Source organism: Mastomys coucha, unplaced genomic scaffold (genome assembly GCF_008632895.1).
Source record: "Mastomys coucha isolate ucsf_1 unplaced genomic scaffold, UCSF_Mcou_1 pScaffold8, whole genome shotgun sequence".
In the NCBI taxonomy this organism is placed as follows: Eukaryota; Metazoa; Chordata; class Mammalia; order Rodentia; family Muridae; genus Mastomys; species Mastomys coucha.
In genome coordinates, this window is record NW_022196914.1 from 64,591,939 (window position 1) to 64,615,438 (window position 23,500).

Genomic DNA, 23,500 nt, shown 5'->3' on the forward strand with positions numbered 1-23,500 from the left:
TCTCTCTCTCTCTCTCTCTCTCTCTCTCTTTCTTTCTCTCTCTCTTTCTCTCTCTCTCTGTCTCTCTCTGTCTGTCTCTCTCTCCCTCTCTCTTTCTTTCCTGTACTTCTTAATGTATTTATTTGTATTAAGGAAATCCTGTAACGTTACAAGCACCTAAACAATTAGAACAAACTCTAGTTTTGGTAAAATTAAAGACAAGATGCCATGAACAGACTACCAGATACCCATAAGAACGGCCTAAAGCAATTGAAATCCAGGCTCAACTACCACAAAGAGAATATGTAGTAAGCTTATGGGATTCTGTGGCCAAGAATCTGATACTATATAATACATGAGGGTCTTTTCATCTAAAGATAGTTTCTTTAAGGTGAGTTCTTTAAGAACATGTTATCTTACACTACAATCATGTGAGACACAAGATAAAATATGCAAACTTGTATTCCAGGATCTGGAATGGGCCAGGCTAAAGTTGAATAAAAGCTGAAAGGAACAAGTAAGGAGTGGAATTCCTTCTTTCTATTGTCATCAGTGTAACAATAATAACTATAATGATACCAACCCTCAAGAGAAGAATTGTATACTTATTTTGGTTGGATAGTTAGAAAACTTAATCATATCTGGGCCTTAAGGTATTCTGAGGCATTGGATGTCTATAAAACACTTTATACATAAACCTTTTTAATAGGTTAGCATGTAATTTGTAAATCAATACTTGGGACATTTATAATCAAAATATTTACTTCCTGTCTATGCTCAAAAGAAAACTGTTGCCTTATCTTGATATTAAAACTATAAGCATTGGACATGTTCTATGATGAGCAATGTGCAAAAATTAATTTGATATATTTAGTCTACATACCAAACTTTTAATATATGTTGTCTCCTGCAAAGTAGTTTTAAAGTTACAATGTTATATCAATCACCATGGTGTTGATGCTCAAAACCTTTGTTGAACTCTTCATTTAGAACTTCTATCAGTTCTGAAATAGACTCTTGAGTATTCTCAAAGAGCTAATGCTCAATTATTTGTTATTTTCAAAAAGAGCAAATGTCTGGGGAAACAAACTGGACAATATGAAAAGATCAAGTTAGATAAATCTAACCAAATAGAGTGCAACACTGGCTATCTTTTGTGTCTCATAAAATCTGCCTACAAAACATATTCCAAAGTTTAGATTTGATTTATAGGCATAATTCAGTCCATAGTAGGACTTTTTGTATAGTCTTTCGGACTATCAAAATGAGCTATATCTTTCTAAATTTAGGGCGAAATGAGCTCATATGGATGGGTGCCTAATCTAATAAGCCCTTGACCTTATCTGCCCCAACTCCTGTCTTCTTTAACCAAATAAGGAAATGCTAAGAAGCAGGAAGAGAGCCCTCATAAGAAATGAAATTGCTAGAGTTGAACCTTGGATCTGGGGAGTAAAAGCTTGTTTTTTAAAGTTATGTAGCTTAAGGTCTGTGGTTTTGTCTTTCAAGCAAAGGAAATTCCCAAACATTTTGATAATGATATGACTTTTAAGTTGATATTTATTTGGATATAGATAGTTAGTATGTTATATTTTAAAAAGTCATACTTAAAACAATGTGCAAGTCTTATCTCTGTACTATTCAACCACATAATTTGAATATCAGTATCAGTATACCCTAAAGTTTAAAATTAACAGCAAATTTTTATCTATAAACCATGTAAATATACAAGTTTGTATCTTCAAATAAGGTATAATATAGCAAGGAAGTTATTCTATTAGCAGTTAAGTATGGTGGGTCTTCATCAAATTACTAAGTGGTATTAGCTGGATATGATGAATCTTTGTTGTGATACTGTTTGAAAATTCCAAGGTGGATCTCTGAGTTTGAGTCCATCCTGATCAACAGAACAAGTTTCAGGATAGCCAGGGCTACACAGAGAAACCCTATCTTAAAAAACAAACAAACAGAAAAACTTGAATGAAAAAAGAAGTCTCCACACAACACAAAGATGTTCTCTGACTTTTCCATGTAAATCCATAAATGGTAAGATAATATATTCTGTTGAAAAATAGCCTGTGATATGGTAAAGTTTAGTTTATACTTACTTTACTAAGTTAAACACACACATGCACGCACGCACACACACACTCTCACACACACTTTATAGAAAACTTACCCAAGCTTCAGCATGTTGATCATGTCAAAGTTCACTACATCAAACACCTTCATTGCTTTATCATCACCGACAGAACAGAACAATGCTCCCTCAGAGCTAACTGCAATACTCTCAATAATTCCTATTTTAACAAATAGAATTAAAATATTCTGATAAATACAAATAAAATAAAGATCCACAACTCAAAGGAAAACAGCACAATATTTTAAACAGGAGCTACAAAAAATTATAAAGCTCTTACCAAGGTGACTACGAAAATGTTTAACAAACTCAATTCCTTCTTCTATTTTTTTCCAAAATTTAACATGCCCATCATGACTGGCGGTGATAATAAAGTCTGTCCTGTATACATAAAGAAATTCAAAGTTAACTTCCAAAACAAAGCTGAATAACGTCAAAGCAAACACTGACTGACAGCATTTTACTACTTCAATGACAGGCTTTTTGTTTTTTAAGACAAGTTATCACTACATATTATAAGGTAGTTATTTTTGAATTTGTCATCCTCCTGCCTGCCCTGTCTCTCTAGAGCTGGATTTATAGGTATGTCCTACCACTTCTAGTGTAGGCTTTCATTGTTTTGACTTTGTTTTTAACTTTTCCTTTACAGGGACCATTGTAGGAATACTAGCAACTAATATGAATCCCAAGATGTAGGTTCAGAATTAAAAAAGGATTTACTGTTAAACAAACAAATAAGGAGTTGGGCCTGGTGGTGTAAAAGTAGCTACTCAGAAGGCTGAGGCAGGAAGGCTGCCTAGGCCATAGAGGGTGCAAAGCAAGCTTTCACAATTTAATAAGGGAGATTCTGTCTCAAAAGAAAAACAAACAAATAAACAAACAAAAAAGGAAATCTCTGTTGAAATCATTAAGACTTTAGGATTTATTGCTAAAACTACCCTGAAGACAGTCTTTTAAAGAGAATTTTCTATCTTTCAGAAGATTATAAATACCCAAACTACTTTCACATATAAAGAAGTCCAACATAAATTTATTTCATATCTTATTCAATGTATTTTAGTTACGCAAAAAGATTAAAAAAATTTTTTTCTACCACACATATAAGAACTGAAACCATTTATTCAGCACAGTGCATATAAACTAAATATTTTACACATGCTAGTATTTTGACAACTACATTTATTCACACTACACCACATCCATACACAGTGAATAGCTTTAAATTTACTTAACCACAAAAATCACAGAGACAGAAAAATACACAGACAGACAGACACGCACACACACAAAAAACCTGAAAACAGAACAAACCCCCAAAACCAAACAAACAAAACACAAGCAGCAACAACAATGAAACAAATAGCTTTTTGTTAAACTCTCCAGCTTGGGTTAGAAAAGCAGTGCTAGTATCTACAGATTGCTTTATACATTAACAAGTCTGAACTGCATTTGGTCAGAATTACCCTATTATACTATTAAAGATTTATATATCAAATGCAATTTGTTTTAAGAGATCAAGAGTAGACTCTTCTAAAGTATTCCTTCCAGCTTTGATAATCCCTGTCAATATCATCTAAGCCCTAATCAAAGCTCATCCACATTCTACAGCAGCTGCCTGTTCTCCTTGTTCCTATTTTTGTCCTATTTTAATGCATGAATATGGCCAACGTGGTGCTCCTTTTAAAAATAGGAATTTGATGTTACTCTTGCTCACAGGTTCAAAATCCAAATAAGGAATAGGAAGCTAGAATTTAGCATATTAATTTTTTCTCTAGCTTCTCCTGCCCCTTACTCTATTCCAGCTTTCTCACCTATAAAATAAAGTTTGTAATATTCTTAAACTATTAAGATAAATGAGATAATTAATGAAACATAGCTCAAATAGGACTTATACATATCATGAACTAAGAAATCAGGGGACCATTTTTTTTAACTGTTATTACCATTCTTTGAAATTTCCTATACATCCATTTTGAAGGTACTTTGATAATTCCAGACAGTCTGAGTTACCATGATCTTCTCTATATACACCAAAGAGGCCACCTTAATATCATTTCTATCTTAATACACTTTCTTCCTAGGAAAGCTCTGATAAATGGTTCAACCACTACTGATTTTTATCACCAAATATACATACACATACTAGGATGTTCTGTCTGACGGGATATTTTCTTTTAAACACGAAAACATGCAGAGTTTTGTTCAGTTATTATAGAACTTGCAGAATTAAATCTGTGAAATCCCCAAATTACTTCTGTAAATCCACTCATAATTAAGCTTTAGATTTTTTTTCCGAGAATGTATACTATACCATAGACACTTGGGGCTGGAGAGGCAGCTCAGTAGGTAAGAACACTGGCTGCTGTTCTAGGAGACCAGAATTTAATTCCTAGCATCTATATGGCAGTTTACAGTTTACAAAGGTCTGTAATGCTGATTCGGAGAGATCCACTGCGCTCTTTTGGCTTCTATAGGTACCAGGCATGCAGGTGGTGCAGAGAAATATGCAAAACACTCATAGACATAACATAAAATTAAACTAATAATAAAACAAAAGTATGATGCACTTACTTGGTGCATACCACATGTGTGATAACATCTCTGTGCATGTAACTGCGCTCATACATGGATGCACTGGGAAGATTATCAAGATAGACTCTTTCAAACTCTAGAACTAGGGGAGGGGGTAAAAAATATATTTTAATGAGTGAAATTAACATGATTATTTAGACTTTTCTAATTTTTTATATTACCTTCTACATTTTAATTTCTTTCAAATAAACATATGGGATACAAAAATCCAATACTTGTTAATACCAGTTATAACTTTTATTATTTTAGAAGTTACTATGACAGATTCCCTCAGATTACATGAAAACTGTTGCAAAGACTTTATGCCTGGTCCAGTGTATGTCAGGTGGGACAAGTACTCAATAAGGCCAACAGAGGATGCTGAATCCATCTGAACTAGAATTACAGCTGGTTTATGAGCCGTTTCATGTGGGTCCTGGGAATCAAATTTAGGTCTTCTGGAGGATAAGCTTCTCACAACTGAGCTATACTTCTAGCTCCTGTTTCAAAGGTTTGGATAATTGTGAATAGTTCTGGCTTAATATGAATGTTCAAAGAAATATAAAGCTTTGTGAAAATAACAATTTGTATAACTATATAGAAACCAGTAGTGTTAATTTAACAAACACTGACAGCTATTTGTAAGATATATGTTTAAAGACACTATTCCTCTATTAAAGAATCATTTTAAAGACCTGAAAACAAACAAAACACTTAGATGTTTATAGCTGAGAAAAATCCTAGCAAATCTAGTTGAGTGCCTTTCAGATTGTTTTCTAAGAGCATAACACCTAGAAAAATGGAAAACTGATGAACATCAAAAAATCTTAATTTTATGATGAGCTATGATCAATTTTACTAGTAAAATGTTTAAAAAATATATTGTTTCCAAATAAAAAGATCAAACTTGCCTATACAAAGCTGGCAAATTAAACATGACAAACTGTTAGGTTCTTGTTACTGCTATATGGCACACTCAAAATTATGTATGACAAACTGCTTTTCCATGATTTTTTTTTTTGAGTAACAGAATCCCCATTCTGATTTATGCCTACTAACATTTGCTTAAGTGGTCTTTCTTGGGTTTTTGTAGTAACTATATATTAAGGGTTAGGACTAGTATTTTGTGATAATTAAAATGTACATATATATATATATTTTCTTTAAAAAGTTTTCCTTTCTTCCCTTCTTTAGTTCTCAGTTTGGGGTTAGATTATTAATTATAATTACAGCATTAAATCTAAGAACTCAGGACAATGAAAATGAGGGCCATACACTATTTATCTTAGGGCAGGAAGTATCTAGGAACATTTGTAGCTTACACCAATCCTGGGCTACTTATTTTGGCACTTTCATAAAGTTGTATTCCATTATCTTTTTAATGCTGTTGTTTGTTGGAATTTTCTGTAATAAATATTTTCCCATCTGTTCTAGATTGCTTTTGTTGTTCCCTAATTCATTTGAATATAATCAAGAGAACATTCACAAAAAGAAGAGAAAGACATAATTAGTTTCCTTAAGAAATAGTTTATTTTAAGACAGGCAAGGTGCTTGCCTCTAGCATCCTGAGTTCAATCCTTGGAAGCCACATAAAAGTAGATGATAAGAACCAACTGTACATGGTTGTCCTCTACCCTTCACTCTTGTACTGTTAATGTGTTCCTACCGACATATAATAATAACAGGTAAAATATTAAATACAGCTTAATTTAGGCCAGATAGAAGGCTCAGAGGTTAAGAATACTGTTTGCTCTTGCATCTGTAACTCCAGTTCCAGTAATGCCCTTTTCTGGACTCCTTGGGCACCAGACATCCACTTGGTATACATGCAGGCAAAACACTCCTACACATAAAATAGTAATAAGTAGTAATAATAAATGTTTAAAAAGTAGCTTAATTTAATGTACTGTCAAACAACCATACATCATTGTGAAAGTGTATACATAAAAGTCTAATCTTTGCTCCATTTCCAAAAATTATAAATTACTAAACACTTGTCATTTTAGATAAAGTTTTACATGACATTTTTCTAACAATTCTTTTGTATGTAGTTTCAGGCCCCCCCCCCCATACTCCATTGGCTGGCTTAAAAAAATCTGGCTAAGAGAAAAGATTTTTCACATGATATATCTATTCCTGTCCCAACTGTTTGTTTGTTTGTTTTAAATTTTGTTGTTTTTGTTTTGTTTTCCTTCCTAAATTACCCCCCATTCCTTCCATTCAAGCAGTACTTGTAGTAATATTTAAATGAAATAGTGAGAGCACAAATGTTATAAAATATTCATTAAATTTGTATGCAAAACACTGTATCAAGTGTAGGGGCAGAAAGTGCATGATCCTTGTTCTTACATGCTTAGTCTAGTAGTGTTCAGAAAGTCACATAAATAAATACACAACTACAAAAAGCAGTAAGTGCCACGAAGGCAAAAGCAGGACTGGGCAGAAAAGGTAAGGAGATAACTATAAAAGTAAGGAGCTAACACTACACCATGTTCTGATAGTACTGCACCTAAAACCTAGACCTGTTAAAAGGCTAGCGTGGTTAAAGGAGAGAATTATTCCAGATTGAGATACTTCACAGTATCTGGACAGGAAAGTAGAGGAGGAGCCCATGCTCAAGGAGAAGGTAGGGTTTTGAGAATGGACAGAATTGGGAGTCCTGCTTGCAGAAGCAAAGAAAGACAAAAAGCCTCATAATCCATGTTAAGGAGCTTGGGCTTTGTTCTGAAAATAAAAGGTTTTAAGTACTTTCACAGTCATAATTGAGAGAGAGAGAGAGAGAGAGAGAGAGACACACACACACACACACACACACACACACGCACAGACACACACGCCCCTAAGACATTTACAAAAGAGTTCCTAGAAAAGCCTTTAAAACAGTAAATGTTATCTCTTTACCAACCTTTAATTTATAAAATCTTGTTATTATTCACGTTAGTGGCAAAACATTTCTATTTTGTCTCGAGTATGGCTTCAAATCCAGCTAGCTTAAGCAAATTTTCCTGAGTTTGAAAATTCATTACTAGATGAGTCAGGGTTGAAAATTTAAGTCTTTATGATTCTGAGAACTCCTTTCCGCACCTGCTCAATCAACATTAGGAATTCCAACTTCATATGTCAGCAATGAGGTTCAGTAAAAGCATCCAAACACAGAAAGACAGACAAGTACTAGTTTGTAGCATCTCTTAGAGTCAGGAATCAACAGTGTTAAATTTTTTGAAAAACACGCCATACTAACACCAATTCACAAATTTAGGGAGGAAATTCAGTAAAGACCGTCCGTTCTAAGTGCACAAACCCACGATCTCACTCCCGCTTGCGGGCGTGCTTGAGATCAACCCTCCCACTCAGCCAGAATAGCCGTCCAGCTTGCTCGCGGGCTCTCCGCAGCTACCTTTCCTCTTCTTGGCAAGAGTCGCCTCCACCGGTAAAGGCCCGACCCAGCGCTCTTCGTTCTCATCATCATGTTCTTCGCTCCCGGCCACTGCCAGTGCCGGATCTCGCTCGCTAAGTTCCGTTTTTTCTGATCCCTCTGGGTCCCGGCGCCTTCTTCTCCTCAGCTGCGAGTCGCTACCACTCTCTGCCGCCATGTTGTCTGAGGCGTCAGAAGAGACGCGACAACCGAGTGAACTGGGTTCCCCGAGCCGCGGCGCAGCCTTTCGCTGTCAGCGGCCGGGGGCTCTTTTTGATTGGCTACGGTGGGCGCAGCTGGTCCAATCAGCAAGCAGCGCGCGTAAACAGCGCGGCCTGACTGTGTTGACCAGAGCGCTGAGGAGACTGAGGTGAGTTGCAACCGGCTCTGGCTGGCTAAGCGGGGCGTCTTTAAGGTCTTAGTTTTCTGTCAAGGAGGAGGCAGCTCGCGGGTTTGGGGGACCCAGGCACCCCAAATCGGACACTTACGCCCTACGAACTGGAGGCCTCCCGGGCCAATGCCATTCTAGAACCTACCTGGTTTTTCCAGAAAAAGCCGAGAGGCGGGGTTGGAAGGACCTTTTTTTTTTTTCAGACATGGTTTCTCTGTGTAGCTCTGGCGGCTGTCCTGGAACTCACTCCGTAGACCAGGCTGGCCTCGAACTCAGAAATCCGCCTGCCTCTGCCTCCCAAGTGCTGGGATTAAAGGCGCCACCACCGCCCGGAACTTTTTGATAAAAAGAATGAAGTCGATTTCGTTCAGCTAAACTATATATTGAAATTACTATAATTTATGAGGTGGGCTCCCATTATTAGAATATTCTTTTTGACTTGGAATGTGTATGTATGTGACGCTAGAAAATCAAGAAGGAGGTGTGTATTTTGTTCCCGTGTTTCCACCTGTTTGTTCACGAGCCAATTCTATGATTAACGATTAGCATAGTTATATACAACCAGTCTTTGGTATTTCTGGATCTGTATATTTCTGTATAGGTTTTAGAATTTCCTTATCAAGTACGACATAGTTTTTGTCGCCTTTAGGATTTTAGTTAAGATAAAAGAGGTCATTTTGGGGAGAATTGACATCTTTGTGTTATTGACACCTTTAATACATGGGAGCATGTTATTGTGTTCTATCTATTCCCACAACAAAGTTGCATTGTGCACAACCTCTCCGTTGCTAACTTACTGGTTAAGTAATTTAAAACTTAAAAGTTCCATATGAACAAAAAAACACACTGGGGTGATGTTTATTCTGATTTACATCTGAAGTTGTAACCAAAAGATCCTCTCTGTCTACATCCTTAAAGTTACCTAACTTTAAACCTCATGATACACTATCATCTCCTGTTCTTTACAGCAGCCATCTAGTAACCTTGTGTCACTTTTCATTACTCTTGGATGACTATTTTCCTTAATATGTTATCTTTTCTTGTTTTAATTGGGCCACTAATTACTAATTTAAAGTGGGCTACTATACAAAGTTGCTTTATATTCTTTGAGTTTTCTTAAAGACCAAAATAATAGTGATAATAATAATAATAATAATAATAATAATAATAATAATAGCCATTCTGTACACCTTTCCCCCTCTACTCTTAAATTTTTGGTTGTAAACCTTAGCCTTTATGTGTTAAACCATCTCCAAACCCTGACCCCTTTTGAGTCAGGAATTTTCTTTTATGTCCTTGCTATCCTTGAAAGACAGAGATCCTTTTACCTCCCAAGTGCTGGGATTAAAGGCATGGCTCACAATACATTCAAAATTCAAATTCCTTCTCTTGATACTTATTAACAATGGATCACCTTAGGTACTATTTCATTTAGTTGGAAGAAGTAATTCAAACACAACTTCCACAAGCTCTTACCAATTACATCTACTCACCTACCTGAATTTTGCACTCTTATTATTCTACTGACTCTCCTATTACAATGGAACTTTTAAAATTTTAAATCTGTTCTTCTGTTAGTGAACACTCAGTTGATTATATATCTGGGCTGTTGTGAATGGTGCTCTAGTAAACAATATTGTAAACATCTTTTCAAAACGCTCCTTTATTTTGCTTGGATATATATCAGTAGTGGAATTTCTGGATCCTGTGATAGTTCTGTTTCTAATTTTTGCTTACATCCGTACTCTTTTTTATAATGGCTATAGTATTAAAGTATTCCCTCCAGTAGTAGTGTGTTCGTGTTTCTCTTTCTTTTTAAAGATTTATTTATTTATTTTATGTATATGAGTACACTGTATCTGTACAGATGGTTGTGAGCCATCATGTGGTTGCTAGGAATTGAACTCAGGACCTCTGCTTGCTTCAGCCCTGCTTTCTCTGGCCCAAAGATTTATTTATTTATTATATGTAAGTACATGTAGCTGTCTTCAGACACACCAGAAGAGGGCATCAGATCTCATGGGTGGTTGTAAACCACCATGTGGTTTCTGGGATTTGAACTCAGGAACTTTGGAAGAGCAGTCAGCCCACATGTTTCTCTTTCAACAGAAAGGATTCTTGTCTATTAGTCACACCTACATTCAGCAAATAGTTGTTAAATGCTTGTGTCTTTTTTTACGTTAGTTGTTGCAATAAGGTGAAGAAAACTATAAAGGATATGTCAGAGAATAAACAAGAAGTAGATCCAGATACTGTTACAAATATGGAAGCTTTTATAGATACAGAGGAAGAACTTATTAAACAATGTGAAGAAATGTGGAAAGACATGGAAGATGTAAGTATCAACAGATAAAAGTGACATATTAGTTAATATATGTACATAATAGACTTAGGAAAGAAACCATGTTAGTTTCCCCATAGCTATTTTTTTTATAAATTATTTGTATAGATTTTATACCTAAAAGCATTCTTTTAAGAAATTTTATACTAGATAAACTGTAGAAAGAGAAAAAAAAAATAATGATAGTTCTGGCTTTTAGGGAGAGATTTTTTTCTTTTAGAGGCCATTCATAATATTGTATATAATGTACCATTAAGAGTGTTATGGTAGAATGCAAAAAAATATGCTTAGGAGAAATGTGTAAGACAGTATAAAGGAGTCAAGGTTACCTTTCTATAAGAAGTAAACATAATTAAGAGCCTGTGAAATTAGGACAAGACAAAAGTAGAAGAGGTTAGAGAAATCTAGGTAAGATATTATGGAAAATATATACTAGGAAAAGGAAATCTTGTGAACTGAGACTGCAGAGAATTAGCCTGGAACAAGAACATGGATTTTGTGGAGTGTGTTCAATGAGAGATCACTAAAAGGTTGAAGTTCACTGTGAAATGATGGGCTACTTCAAAAAAATCATTTTGTTGTATTTTAAAACAAGAGTACAGAAACAGGATGTTTTAAGGGAATCTAACAGTCGTCTTGTTAAGGAGTAATGATGGCCTGAATACTGTTCAGTGCAAGAATGAATTCAAAAGATTTTAAGGAAGTTGGAACTAAAGGACACAAAAGTTAATAAATGCCAGATTAGAGGAAATAATGAATCATTTCAGTACCTGTTTAGGTCAGTAGATATTGAGTGGACTAGTACCCAAAATAGAATATAGCAGTAGAAATAATACGTAATTAAGAATCATGAGTGAAACAAATATAGAAAATTTGAAGTTGACCCTGAAATTATGAACATTTTTTAATTTTAGTGAGATGTTATTTTGGTAAAAGTTTTGTCTTTAACATATGATATAAATCCAGACACATGTATCCTACTTTAGTAAAGTATTAGCAGGAGGATGCATGAATTTTTTATAAATATAGAGAGTATCCTGCTCTTTTCACTAAACTGTGTGAGTTTAGTGAATCAGTAGTGGAATTTCTGGATCCTGTGATAGTTCTGTTTCTAATTTTTGCTTACATCCGTACTGGATGGATGAATTAAGGAAAGATGAATTAAGTATTTTAAAAAATAATTTTGGCAAAATCCATGGTACTTGATGTTACTACTATATTTATTAAATCATTCTTATAATTCTTTTTTTGTTATTTTTCCAGTATAGAAACTTGTATTTTAAAAATAACTTTAAATTTTACAGAAAATTACTACAACCAGATATGAGGACAGATAAGACTTAAGCTCCTCATATTTTTACCTATCAAAGACAACCATTAACAATGTTGGATGTTAAAGTCAGGCAAACAATATTTCTTGGGGGCGTATTATGTTAACTACTTACTTATTTTGTTATTCTATACTACTTTTTCACATGTTCGCTTACTTTTCTTTTTTTCCCCATTATGTGGCTTATAATTCATCCTAGCTACTGGGTGTTCCAATAGTCACTGGTTTTTGGAGAGTGAGGGAATACAACCAGTGTCTGTAGATGCTCTGCTACTCAGCTACATATACAACTCTTCCTTTTCCCTTTTGATACACTCACTTTGGAGCCAGTTTGACTGCCTTCCTCATCTTATGTGGAAATTTAAATAAATTCTGTATTGCATGTTTATATGTTTTTTAAAAGGGTATTGTATTGGGTTTGTATAAAAAGGGAGAAGGGAATTGTCTATGGTTTTAAGTGTATAACTTGTTCTCTTTATTTTTTAAATCAAGTGTCAGAACAAATTATCACTTATTGGAATGGAGACACTCACTAAATCAAATGCTCAGGTATGAACTTTTTATATTCCATTCTAGAAAATAGGTAAGCACAATTCATTCTTTTTGTACAGAAAGTTTATGTGTGAGAGAGAGAACAAGCAACTTTGCGAAGTCAGTTCTCTCCTTTCACCTTTACATAATGTTTCTGGATTTGAGTTTTGGTGACCAGGTTTATGCAAAAGCACCTGCTGAACCATTTCACAGACTCTAATCCCTATATCCTTAAACAGTTGGAAAACTCTGTTGTTTAAAATAAAAAACAAAGATCAAACCCAAGAACCAATTAAATACTGATTTCAAAAAACAGTTATCCAGCAAAGATGCCCCAAAACTTAGTATCAAAGAATGGAGAAAAAAAAATACCAAAGAAACAGGAAATGTAAACAAACAGGAATAGTTATCTTTACATATGACAAAAGAAACTTCAGACTAGAAATAATTAGATAAAACAGGACACTACAGGTTAATAAAAGGAACAATTCATCAAGATAATGCAACTGTAATCTTTTGTGCACCAAATATTGAAACTCATAATGTTTTTTTACTCATAAAAATATATAGAATGTATAGACTCTACATATAACTAACCTATGATTTTTCTTGGGAAAATATGGTTTCTATATTGCAGAAATTAAGACCTTACTAAATATGAATCATTGGACACTAGACCTGTGGGTTTCACACAGTGCACCAAGCACTGACTTTCAGAGGAGTGTTTCTATACCTGTTAAATATGTACTGTCTTAAGTTACAAACAACCAAAAAGTATAGTTTGTTGTTTCCTATTGTGTTGAGAGTTCTCAAGTGATCTGCAAGTTTGATGATACTTAAAGCACGTGCATAGGACTTAATATATAGTCTACTTGTGGCTGAGATTTATGGTGGTGAAAGGATGCAGAGTCAAATCAGCATGGGGAAAAGGAACATGGGATAAATTTGAGAGGAAACAAGATATGAACTTTTAGGAGTTGGCTCACAATAGAGTCATTAAACAATTTATATTAGCCTATCAACTTGTGTTTTGAAACATTGTTTACCCTTAGAGAAACTTGGCATCCAAAACTCTACCTAGCAGATAATCAGAATACCAGAAGATAAAGCAGGTATTCAACATAAACCATATTCTTTGCTTGAATAGTTTTGGCATTGGAAGTCACTTTTAAAGAGTTGGGTGTTTGGAAACCATCTTGAAATCATTCCAAGTTCACAAATCCAAAGCCAGAGCTGATCTATGTGCAGGCCTTTTAAGAAGTAGCAGTTCCTGCTTTGCTGTGATGCCTCACTTCTGTATGCATAGTACCTTCATACCTTTAGCACTCAAACTCAGTTTTCTGGGATTTTTTTTTTTTTTCAAAGACACAGTCTTATGTAGCCTACTCTGGCTTTGAACTTGCTCTGTTGCTGAAGCTGGTCTTAAACCAAGTCTTGGAGGCTGATTTGTAAGCATGTGTCACTATACCTGACTTAATTCCTTTCTGAAGCAAAAAGATAGACATATGAAGAAAACTTTTATAATGTATAACTTTAAAATATTACTACTGTTTCATTTTTAGAAATTTTATAGAATCAAATTTGTCATGAAACCAAAAACACACTCAGCATAATTTTTCTCAAGAAAACTACTAATTATATTAAAAAATGCTTTTTTGTGTGATACTGGAACCAGTATTATCATTACATTCACATATATTTTGGGTTTTTTTTGAAGCACAACTAAAAGCAGTTATAATATTTTTAAAAGGTCACAGAGAGGAATTGAACATATTTAAGGAAAATTTGCCTGAAAATGCTGGCAGGACATAACATGCTATTATTCTTTTTTTTGGGGGGGGGGAATGTTTTTCTATGTCAATATCGTGGCTTTTTTGTTTGTTTTGTTTTCTTAAGATATATTTAGGAAGTGAATGTGATGCGCTTAGGTTCTTTTAGATTTGGTAGTAGGTCCGAATTCGTTATTTTCTATAGCATACTATATCATTGCTACAAAAAGCCATTCATGAGCAATAGTTATTATGATAGAATATGTTTGGTAGAACTATTTTGTTATCCACTTATTTTACAACTATTATTACTATATTAATTATATTTTCATCAGTATTCTACAAGAAATAACTTGAAGTCTCCGTTTTTTTATAGCTCTCATTACTTATCATGCAAGTGAAATGTTTGACTGCTGAACTTGGTCAATGGAACAAAAGAAAACCTGAAAGTAAGATTCTTACTTTTTAGGCTTGTATATTGTAGACAAATTAGTGGGATATTAAATTAATGACTTCAAGAATGACAAGACCCATTTGTTTTCGAAATTGCCCATGGTTGTTGATACTAGGACCCACTCCAGTTTTCTTTTCTACATTAAATTGTTAGGTTAGAGCATAATAACTTGAACTGTGAAGACTTTATTATAGTAATTATTTACCCTAAACAGCACAGCCTTATGTTTAGCAGAAACTATGAACTGTTAACAAATGAAACTTGCACAGTGAAAAGTTACTTTATATGCTTTTTGGAATAGGAAACATTTAGTTTTTATGCTATTTCTTGAGTTGTCCAGTGGGAACCAAATATACTTTTTGCCTGTATTTAAAGAATGGAAGATGGCTTAAAATGTTATAGCAGCAATATCCACCAAGTAGATATTACTACTACTCCTCCTACTCCTCCTACCACAAAAGTCTAAGCTTTCCGAGCCATGCATTTTGTGTCTGATTTTCTGTATAGATTGCTCTGGTTTTTTTCCCCACATCTGTTTTGTTTCTTCTCCTCCCATTACTTTACCTTTGACTTGCCCCACCACAACCACTTTCAGTCTTAGCCTTCCTTTTCTATATTATTCTTTGTGCCGGCTTTGGGGATTCTCCACGTAGCAGTCCTAGGCTATCTTCTTTCCTTTAATTAGTATCACATATATCTTTAGTTTTATTTACTTATGCTAATTCTTTAATTGTTCCACATTTTCACATTACTGCTTCATAGCCTTTAATTTTAACACTTCAGGTAGGAATATAGTGGTGGTATACAGTTGTAATTTTGAAATTTGCCTTTAGCTATATGTACAATTTACTTCTTAGCAATATACTTGAGCATCTCTCATGCAGCTGTTAGGTTGGTATTCTTTAGAGATGTGTACTCAGCTGCTGTTCTTTGGTTTGTTTTTTCAGAGACAGGGTTTCTACTATGTAAACACAGCCCAATACTATCCTAGGACTTAGGGTGCTTATGCCTCAGCCTCGCTGCAAATATCAATGATAGATGTGTACCACTATCAAAGTAGATTTATTCAATTGTTATCCTACATGCTATACCAGCTATTTTAGGTTTCTGTGTGTTATATCTGTAGTATGACTTCTGAATGAGTTTACTAAGGCTGTAGCAAAGAATCTTACAAAGTATAATGGGATATGTAGCAGAAACATTGGGAATTGATTTCATCGTAGTTCTAGATCTTAGTGGACTCCATTTCTAATTCGTTTTATTGTTGTTACAAAATACCTGACAGAAGCAACTTGAAGAAGGAAGGTTTTTGCATTAAAGTTCTAGAGATGTGATGTGGTGATGGGAGCAAGGATTGGCTGGTCACTTGGTGTCCAGTTTAAAAGAAAGGGAGATGAATGTTATGTTCAACTTGCCTTTTGGTTTTGTTTTTTTGTTGTTGGATTTGTTCGTTTTTTGTTGTAATTCATTTGGGATTCTAGCCCATGGAATAGTAATGTATACATTTAGGGTGTATGATCCTGTTTCAATTAACCTAATACAGAAAAAAATCTGTACAATCGTGGCCAGGGAGTTATTTCCATGTGATTCTAAATCCTATAAAATTGACAATAATGATTAACCTTCATATGGCCTGAGATCAAGTTGTCAGCAAAGTTGATTTCTTCTATGGTCTCTTATTGGCTTTAGATGGCCATTGTACTGTCAGCCTTCCAGCGCTAAGAAAATATCTGAAATAAGTAACCTTGAAAATGCCCTAGCAGTTCTGATTTAAAATTAGAAACACCTTTTGCTTGGTGACAATGATAGGGTACATGCATCAGAACAAACTGTTAAAATCATGAGCCTTGAAGCAGAGAAGGGACCAAGGTCCTACAGCCTCCTAAAGAGCTGTGCTGCTAATGATCTATAGACTCTACTAGGTCCCATCTTCTCAAGCTTTTATAATACCTCTCACTTAGATAGTCCTGAGGACTTTTGGGAAACATTTATTCAAACTATAGCAGTCATCTTTTATTGTCTTCATGTGTGCTTCCCTGTGCCTCTCTTTATCTTATTCTCATTGGATTAGGGCGCATTCTAATAATATCATGTTAACTTAGTTACTTATTAATAATTTTGAGTTTACTGATTGAATATTGCATCCAATATTGGATATTGGGTGTTAGACTTTAAACATGAATTTGGGGTTAGGATCATACTCCAGTCTTTCACATATATGTTCAAAGAAGAATTCTCTGCAGCATTGGACTCGGATTTTTTTGTCCATCATAGATCTTATCTAAAATACCCAATTCATGATATCTCTAGTTCATGAACTGGTATTTGATGAACTGTAAATACTTTTTAGATTTCTCCTAGATTTTTCTTTGTATTTCAAACATAGCCAGTTACTAAATAGTGAATTCAGCTGCCATTTTAATCATCAGTCTTTTAGGTCAGTGTGACTGATGAACTTTTTGTTAATCTCTTACCAATGATTTGTTTTCATCATTGAAGCTTTTAAACTAAAAAATTAAAAGACTAACTGAATGAACTTCACTAGACTTAATGACTGTTATTAAGTTTTTTAAAGTTTTGGATTTTTTAAAAAGCTTTACAAAAGAGCATATTGATTTACTATCAATTTTTGTAGGTCTAGAGACTGAGCATATTTATAATTGTAAAGTTTCTATAGGTCAGAAATCAACACAGCTCAGCTTAGATCTACTTCAAAGCCTTTTTCAAGTTGTTAAAATGATTTATTTTCCTGTGATTGTAAAAAATCATTGTAGTGTCATTAAAGTGTTTGAGTACATATGTGTTTTGAGGGACTATACACATGTGTGGTTGGGTACATCTGTATGCAAGTGAATGTAGAGATCACTGGACAGTATTAGATGTTTTTCCTTGGGTTTCATCTACTTTTCTTTTTTGAGGCCGGGTCTCTCAGCTGATTGGAACTCATCAAGTAGGCTAGGCTGGCTGACTAGAGAGCCCTGGGGATCCATCCTAGTCTCCCTGGCCCTGTGAATCCAAACCCATACCACTATGCTCAGGTGTTTTGTTTTGTTTTTTTAACGTGGGTTCTAGGTATCAAACTCATGTTCTAGTGATTACAAGGTAAACCAATTAAGCATATAGCTCAAGATAACAGGAGAAAGGAGAGAGCATATTGTTTTTGTTTCAAGAACTTCAGTCATTTTTATAGTTGATAATTAGTGACAAATTCTGTACATTTGTCTTTGAGAATATCTTTATTTCTTCATTCTTAAAGAATATTTTCACAGATTATGGAATTCATAGTTATGTCTTTTGCAAAACATGAGAAATTCTCTGACATTTCATATTTTTTTCAGCCTCTTCTTAGCCTTTTCTTCTTTACTGAAGTTCCAGCAACACGATGTTGTATCATTTGTTACAGTTCCACAGCTCTACTAAAGTTCTGTCTTCTAAATGTTTAATTATGAAAACATACACACAAAATATATTCCTTCACATTGTAAATAGTCTCCAAAACTCTTTGCATTGCATTTGTTGAAATGGGTTAGTACTTGTGCTAGCCAGCTGTTACAGAAAAAAAACATGGAATAAACAATTTATCAATAGTCAAAGTTTATTTGGTTCATGGTTTTAGAAGTTTCAGTCTTTGTTTGGTTGGCTGTGTCACTTTTGGACACATGAAAAGGGAAAACATGGTGACTGCCCATGTTACTTATTTCATGACCTCCAGATTTCAGAGAAAGGCAAAAAGCTACTAGGTTCCAGTGCTTCAGGGCCACCTCTCTAGTTAACTAATACTTTCTCTCTACTGTGTTTTACCTCAGAAAGTTTCCCTTAGCTCTCATCAGTCTCAAAGTTGGCACCCAAGCCTTCAACACATGATATGGATATGGTACAGATATCCAAACCATGCAAGTGTTACTCCAGAGTTACTTACAACGAATTTTAAAATTCACTTTTAAAGTACATATAGGACAGCTCTCTTTTAAAAGGCTTTCTAAAATAGTAGAAAAGTTTTTAGTAATATATCATTTGATAATTTCAAATCACATTTGATTAAAAACTAAAGTTTTGAATAAATATTGAATAGTTTATTAATTTCTCTGTGAAATTAAAGATTTATTTCTCTTGTTGCAAAAACTTTGTGTATAATATGCTGTATATAATTTGTTGATTGTAGATGCATTTTTACAAAGAAGTCTAATATAATCTTATAAAGTTTTAACTATATTTCATTCTGTATAATTCCATTTCTGGAAGTATAGTCCTTGAAATTAAAAGTACCAGTACATAAAGACATAAAAACATGTCTAGCATAATATTAGTACTCAGTTTCAGAAATTACCACTAAAATAAGATACATACACATAAAATGTTTAAAGTTATAAAATGATGGGCTACTTTCTGTACCATGGGAGTTCTGCTGAGTGAAAACGATGGTGACATATCTGGTATGCAATTCTTATAATACCATGACAAGAAGTAAACCTTTCATGTTTGTGAATGCTTCCATATATTTATAGGATCTATGACTGCAGAGAAAATAACCCAAGGAACCCCTTTTATAAACATTACTAAGCATGTTTTTTAGGCCTTAGGAAAGAAAAGAACTTAAAAAGAAAAGTGTAGATATCAAATTATCCAGTGTTATATACTTGTGGTTATATGTGTAAAAATATTACTCTAGAAGTCATAAAAATGAATATATTTTATAAAAGTTTGGTAATGCATGAGTGAAATAGAAAAGAGTTATCCCAGAAAAGCCATAAAATCAAATTCTTAAAAATTAACTAAGAGATATGACTTTGTTTTGTTTTTATTTTTGTAGTAATTCCCCTAACTGAAGACGTTCTGCTAGCATTAGGAAAAGAAGAGGTGAGTTGTTTATGGTCAGTAATATTTCAAATAATTTATAATTAGAACTTCTTTAGATCAGTTTGTAAACTAAACCACTCAACACATTAAAATTTACATGTTTTATTGAACTAAGTATTTTAAAGATTTGAATTTTTCTATTTTACTGTTTGTATATTTTCTTACTCTGGTGTAATTGTGAGAATGTATGCATGTGGCGGTCAGAGAACAACTTTGTTTGAGACAGGATTTCTTTGTTGTTTTCCATTGGGTGTGCCTCAGTAGCTAGCTTACAAGCTTTGTAAGGACTCTCCTGTCTCCACCTCCCATCTTGCCATAGCTGTGCTGGGATTACAGACTATATTTTGGAGCTTTATTCCCACCGGAAATTAGTTCTATGTCAGAATTTGCAGGAGATGATTCTATAGCAAGCATCAGCTTGGTGTCCTCTAATTCAGTTTAAAATTCAGTTTTTGATTATTTATCAAAGATAACAGTTGCAATAGTAGGTTTTCTTTTGTATTTCTGACCAATTGGCTATAAATCAGTTTGCTTGTCTCCATCTTCAGGTGTGAGTAATTTTCTAGAGAGCCTCACAGATCTCACGGAAACATGCTTACTCATTTGTTATGAAAGGTGTCACCAAAATAATGCAGATGAATAGCTAGATGAAAAAGATGTATAGATTAAAGTCTATAGAAAAGGAATGGAACTTTGATAACCTGAGTATGCTACCATGCCAGACCTTCCCGTCCATCCATTCAGTTCAGAAGTTCCCTGAGGCCAGTTCTTTTGATTTTTATATGAAAACTTTACTATGGGACAAAATTGACCAAATAATTGGTCAATAATTAACTTTCAGCTTTTTCTCTTTTCAAAAATTGAGGGCTTGAGCTAAAACTCCCAATCATCTGATCATGCCTTAGTCTTTCTAGTCTCTAGCCCTCATCTTAAAACTGGCTAAGCTCTGCTTTTCATCCATGGTAAAAGGTATTTACCATGTTAGAAATTTCTAGTGTGTTTGGAATGTTAAGCCAGGAAAAAGGGATTAAGACCAAAATATCTTGGCTTGGTGACTCACAGCTGTCATTGGAAAGTTGAGACAGAATTTCCATGATTCATAGTGAGTTTAGGTTAGTCTGAGTTACCTGTCTCAATATATGGATAGAGGAAATAAGACTGAAATAACTATTTTGTAGCATACTATTGCACAGTGGAAAGAAGGTTGTCTATGTTATAAAGAACAAATTCTAGCCAGGCCGTGGTGGCTCACAGTTTTAATGCTAGCATTTGGGAGGTAGAGGCAGGCAGATCTCTGAATTTGAGGCTAGCCTGGTCCACAGAGCAAGTTACACAGCTGGCCAGGGCTACCTAGAGAAACCCTGTCTCCCAAAACCAAAAAGTAAACCTAACCCAAAACAAAACAAAACAACACACACACACACACACACACACACAAAACCTTAACCAAATCTGTTTGCTCATATTACCAAGATGGTAAAAGTGTGTTCACCTAGGTATGACATCACGGGGTGGAAAATGTACAAACATAGGGATGTTTTGGGTAAGCTGGGGGAAGAGTTGGAGCCACGAGAGCCACGCTGGGTAGGGAAAACTAAGGGAACCCTGTTTATTGCCTGCCAATTTCAGTGCTTTCAGACTCTGTCTGGATAAACCACCCTGCTAGAGGCCTAGGGCTGCAGAAACTGATTGATCCACTGGACTTGGGTTCAGGGCTCTAGGTCTTTGCCTTAAAGCAGCAAACCATATTTTAGATGGAGGCAGCTCCTGAGACCAAACAGTTGCTGTAGCTTCAAGCTCTTAACTTACACAGTAAGTTATGGGGCTTCCTGCCCTTTACAAAGTTGAACCACTTTTCAGCATGCCTAGTGTAGTCTCCCTCTCTACTCCATTTCCTAGTCAGGTACTCCAACAGGAGTTCCCATGAGTGTCTCCTTGTAGCAATATGAGGAAGGATAAACTGGGTTTTTTTTCTGCAGGTGTCTGCTACTCCCACACTGGTCTATCTTCCTAACCCCCACGATATCCCCACTGAATTTAAAGTTTGTGAGAGCTATGGGCTTATTCCTTGATTAGGATCACCAGTCTTTTGTTACCAGAGATGCATGACTTCTGGTTTCAGCTTTGAGTTCCCCTTCCATTCTGTCAGTGTGCATCCCTACAACCCCTAGCAGAGTTAGACCTTTAGAGGCCTTTCCTACTCCTCTCTGCATAGCCTTTCTTCATCGTGCTTTTCAGCTGCTCCATCATCTTTTTCAGGATTTCTGTTGTTCTTCCTTTCTTTAAACTATGTTTTAAATATTCTGACTCTTCTCATTCCCAGAGTCCTGGAAGGGTAGTAATTCTCCTCATATTCACAAAGGGATTTATTCCACCACTGGATAACTGAAATATAATGTTGTTGTCTAATTGCTCTGGCTAGGACTTCAAGTACAATATTGAATAGATAGGGAGAGGGTGGGGCGCCTTGTCTAGTTCCTGATTTTAGTGAGATTGCTTCAACCTTCTCTCCCTTTAGTTTGATGTTGGCTACTGGTTTGCTGTATGTTGCTTTTATTATATTTAGGTATGGGCCTTGAATTCCTCATCTTTCCAAAACTTTTATCATGAAGGGGTGTTGGATTTTGTCAAATGCTTTCTCAGCATCTAATGAGATGATCATATGGTTTTTTTCTTTGAGTTTGTTTATATAGTGGATTACATTGATGGATTTCTGTATATTGAACCATCCCTGCATCCCTGGGGTGAAGACTACTTGATCATGATGGATGATCGTTTTGATGTGTTCTTGGATTCGGTTTGCAAGAATTTTATTGCATATTTTTTCATGGTTATTCATAAGGGAAATTGGTCTGAATTTTTCTTTCTTTGTTAGGTCTTTGTGTGGTTTAGGTATCAGAGTAATTGTGGCTTCATAGAACAAATGGGGTAGAATGCCTTCAGTTTCTATTTTGTGGAATACTTTGTGGAGTATTGGTGTTAGGTCGTCTTTAAAGGTTTGATAAAACTGCACTAAACCCATCTGGTCCTGGGCTTTTTTTGGTTGGGAGACTATTAATGGCTTTTTCTATTTCCTTAGTGGATATGGGACTGTTTAGATAATTTATCTGATCTTGATTTAGCTTTGGTACCTGGTATCTGTCTAGAAAATTGTCCATTTCATTCAGGTTTTCCAGTTTTGTTGAGTATAGGCTTTTGTAGTAGGCTCTCATGATTTTTTGGATTTCTTCAGTGTTGTTATGTCTCCCTTTTCATTTCTGATCTTGTTAATTAGGATACTATCTCTGTGTCCTTTAGTTAGTCTGGCTAAGGTGTATGTGCACTTTATATTGTTTATGTTGTTATTGAGGAGCAGCCTTAGTCCATGGTGATCTGATATGATGCAAGGAATTATTTCAATCTTCTTGTATCTGTGGAGGCCTGATTTGTGACCGATTATGTAGTCAATTTTGGAGAACGTACCATGAGGTGCTGAGAAGAAGGTATATCCTTTTGTTTTAGGATAAAAAGTTCTATAGATATCTGTTAAATCCATTTGTTTCATAACTTCTGTTAGTCTTACTGTGTCTTTGTTTAGTTTCTGTTTCCATGTTCCATCCATTGCAGAAAGTGGGGTGTTGAAGTCTCCCACTGTTACTGTGTGTGTTGCAATATACACTTTGAGCTTTAATAAAGTTTCTTTTATGAATGTAGATGCCCTTGCATTTGGAGTGTAGAGGTTCAGA

General features: G+C 34.9%; 2 protein-coding genes across 4 annotated transcripts in view; one reads left to right on the forward strand and one right to left on the reverse strand.

The window, feature by feature from the left end:
• The window catches only part of Ppwd1 (peptidylprolyl isomerase domain and WD repeat containing 1), a 25,159-nt gene extending 16,843 nt beyond the window's left edge, over positions 1-8,316 (reverse strand). Inside the window, exons 1-4 of one of the 2 annotated variants that reach the window (XM_031360770.1) lie at positions 8,085-8,316; positions 4,688-4,790; positions 2,397-2,497; positions 2,156-2,276 (exon numbers count right to left, since the gene is read on the reverse strand). In XM_031360770.1, coding sequence (XP_031216630.1) covers positions 2,156-2,276; positions 2,397-2,497; positions 4,688-4,790; positions 8,085-8,280 — 521 coding nt within the window. In that variant the 5' untranslated portion in view covers positions 8,281-8,316. Of the gene's footprint in view, positions 1-2,155; positions 2,277-2,396; positions 2,498-4,687; positions 4,791-8,084 lie in introns of those variants that run through there. The other variant, XM_031360771.1, reaches the window with a different exon arrangement.
• Positions 8,317-8,375: 59 nt separating this feature from the next.
• The window catches only part of Cenpk (centromere protein K), a 25,775-nt gene continuing 10,650 nt past the window's right edge, over positions 8,376-23,500 (forward strand). Inside the window, exons 1-5 of one of the 2 annotated variants that reach the window (XM_031360255.1) lie at positions 8,376-8,472; positions 10,678-10,828; positions 12,657-12,713; positions 14,841-14,913; positions 19,729-19,775. In XM_031360255.1, the coding sequence (XP_031216115.1) occupies positions 10,712-10,828; positions 12,657-12,713; positions 14,841-14,913; positions 19,729-19,775 (294 nt within the window). In that variant the 5' untranslated portion in view covers positions 8,376-8,472; positions 10,678-10,711. Of the gene's footprint in view, positions 8,473-8,822; positions 9,293-10,677; positions 10,829-12,656; positions 12,714-14,840; positions 14,914-19,728; positions 19,776-23,500 lie in introns of those variants that run through there. The other variant, XM_031360256.1, reaches the window with a different exon arrangement.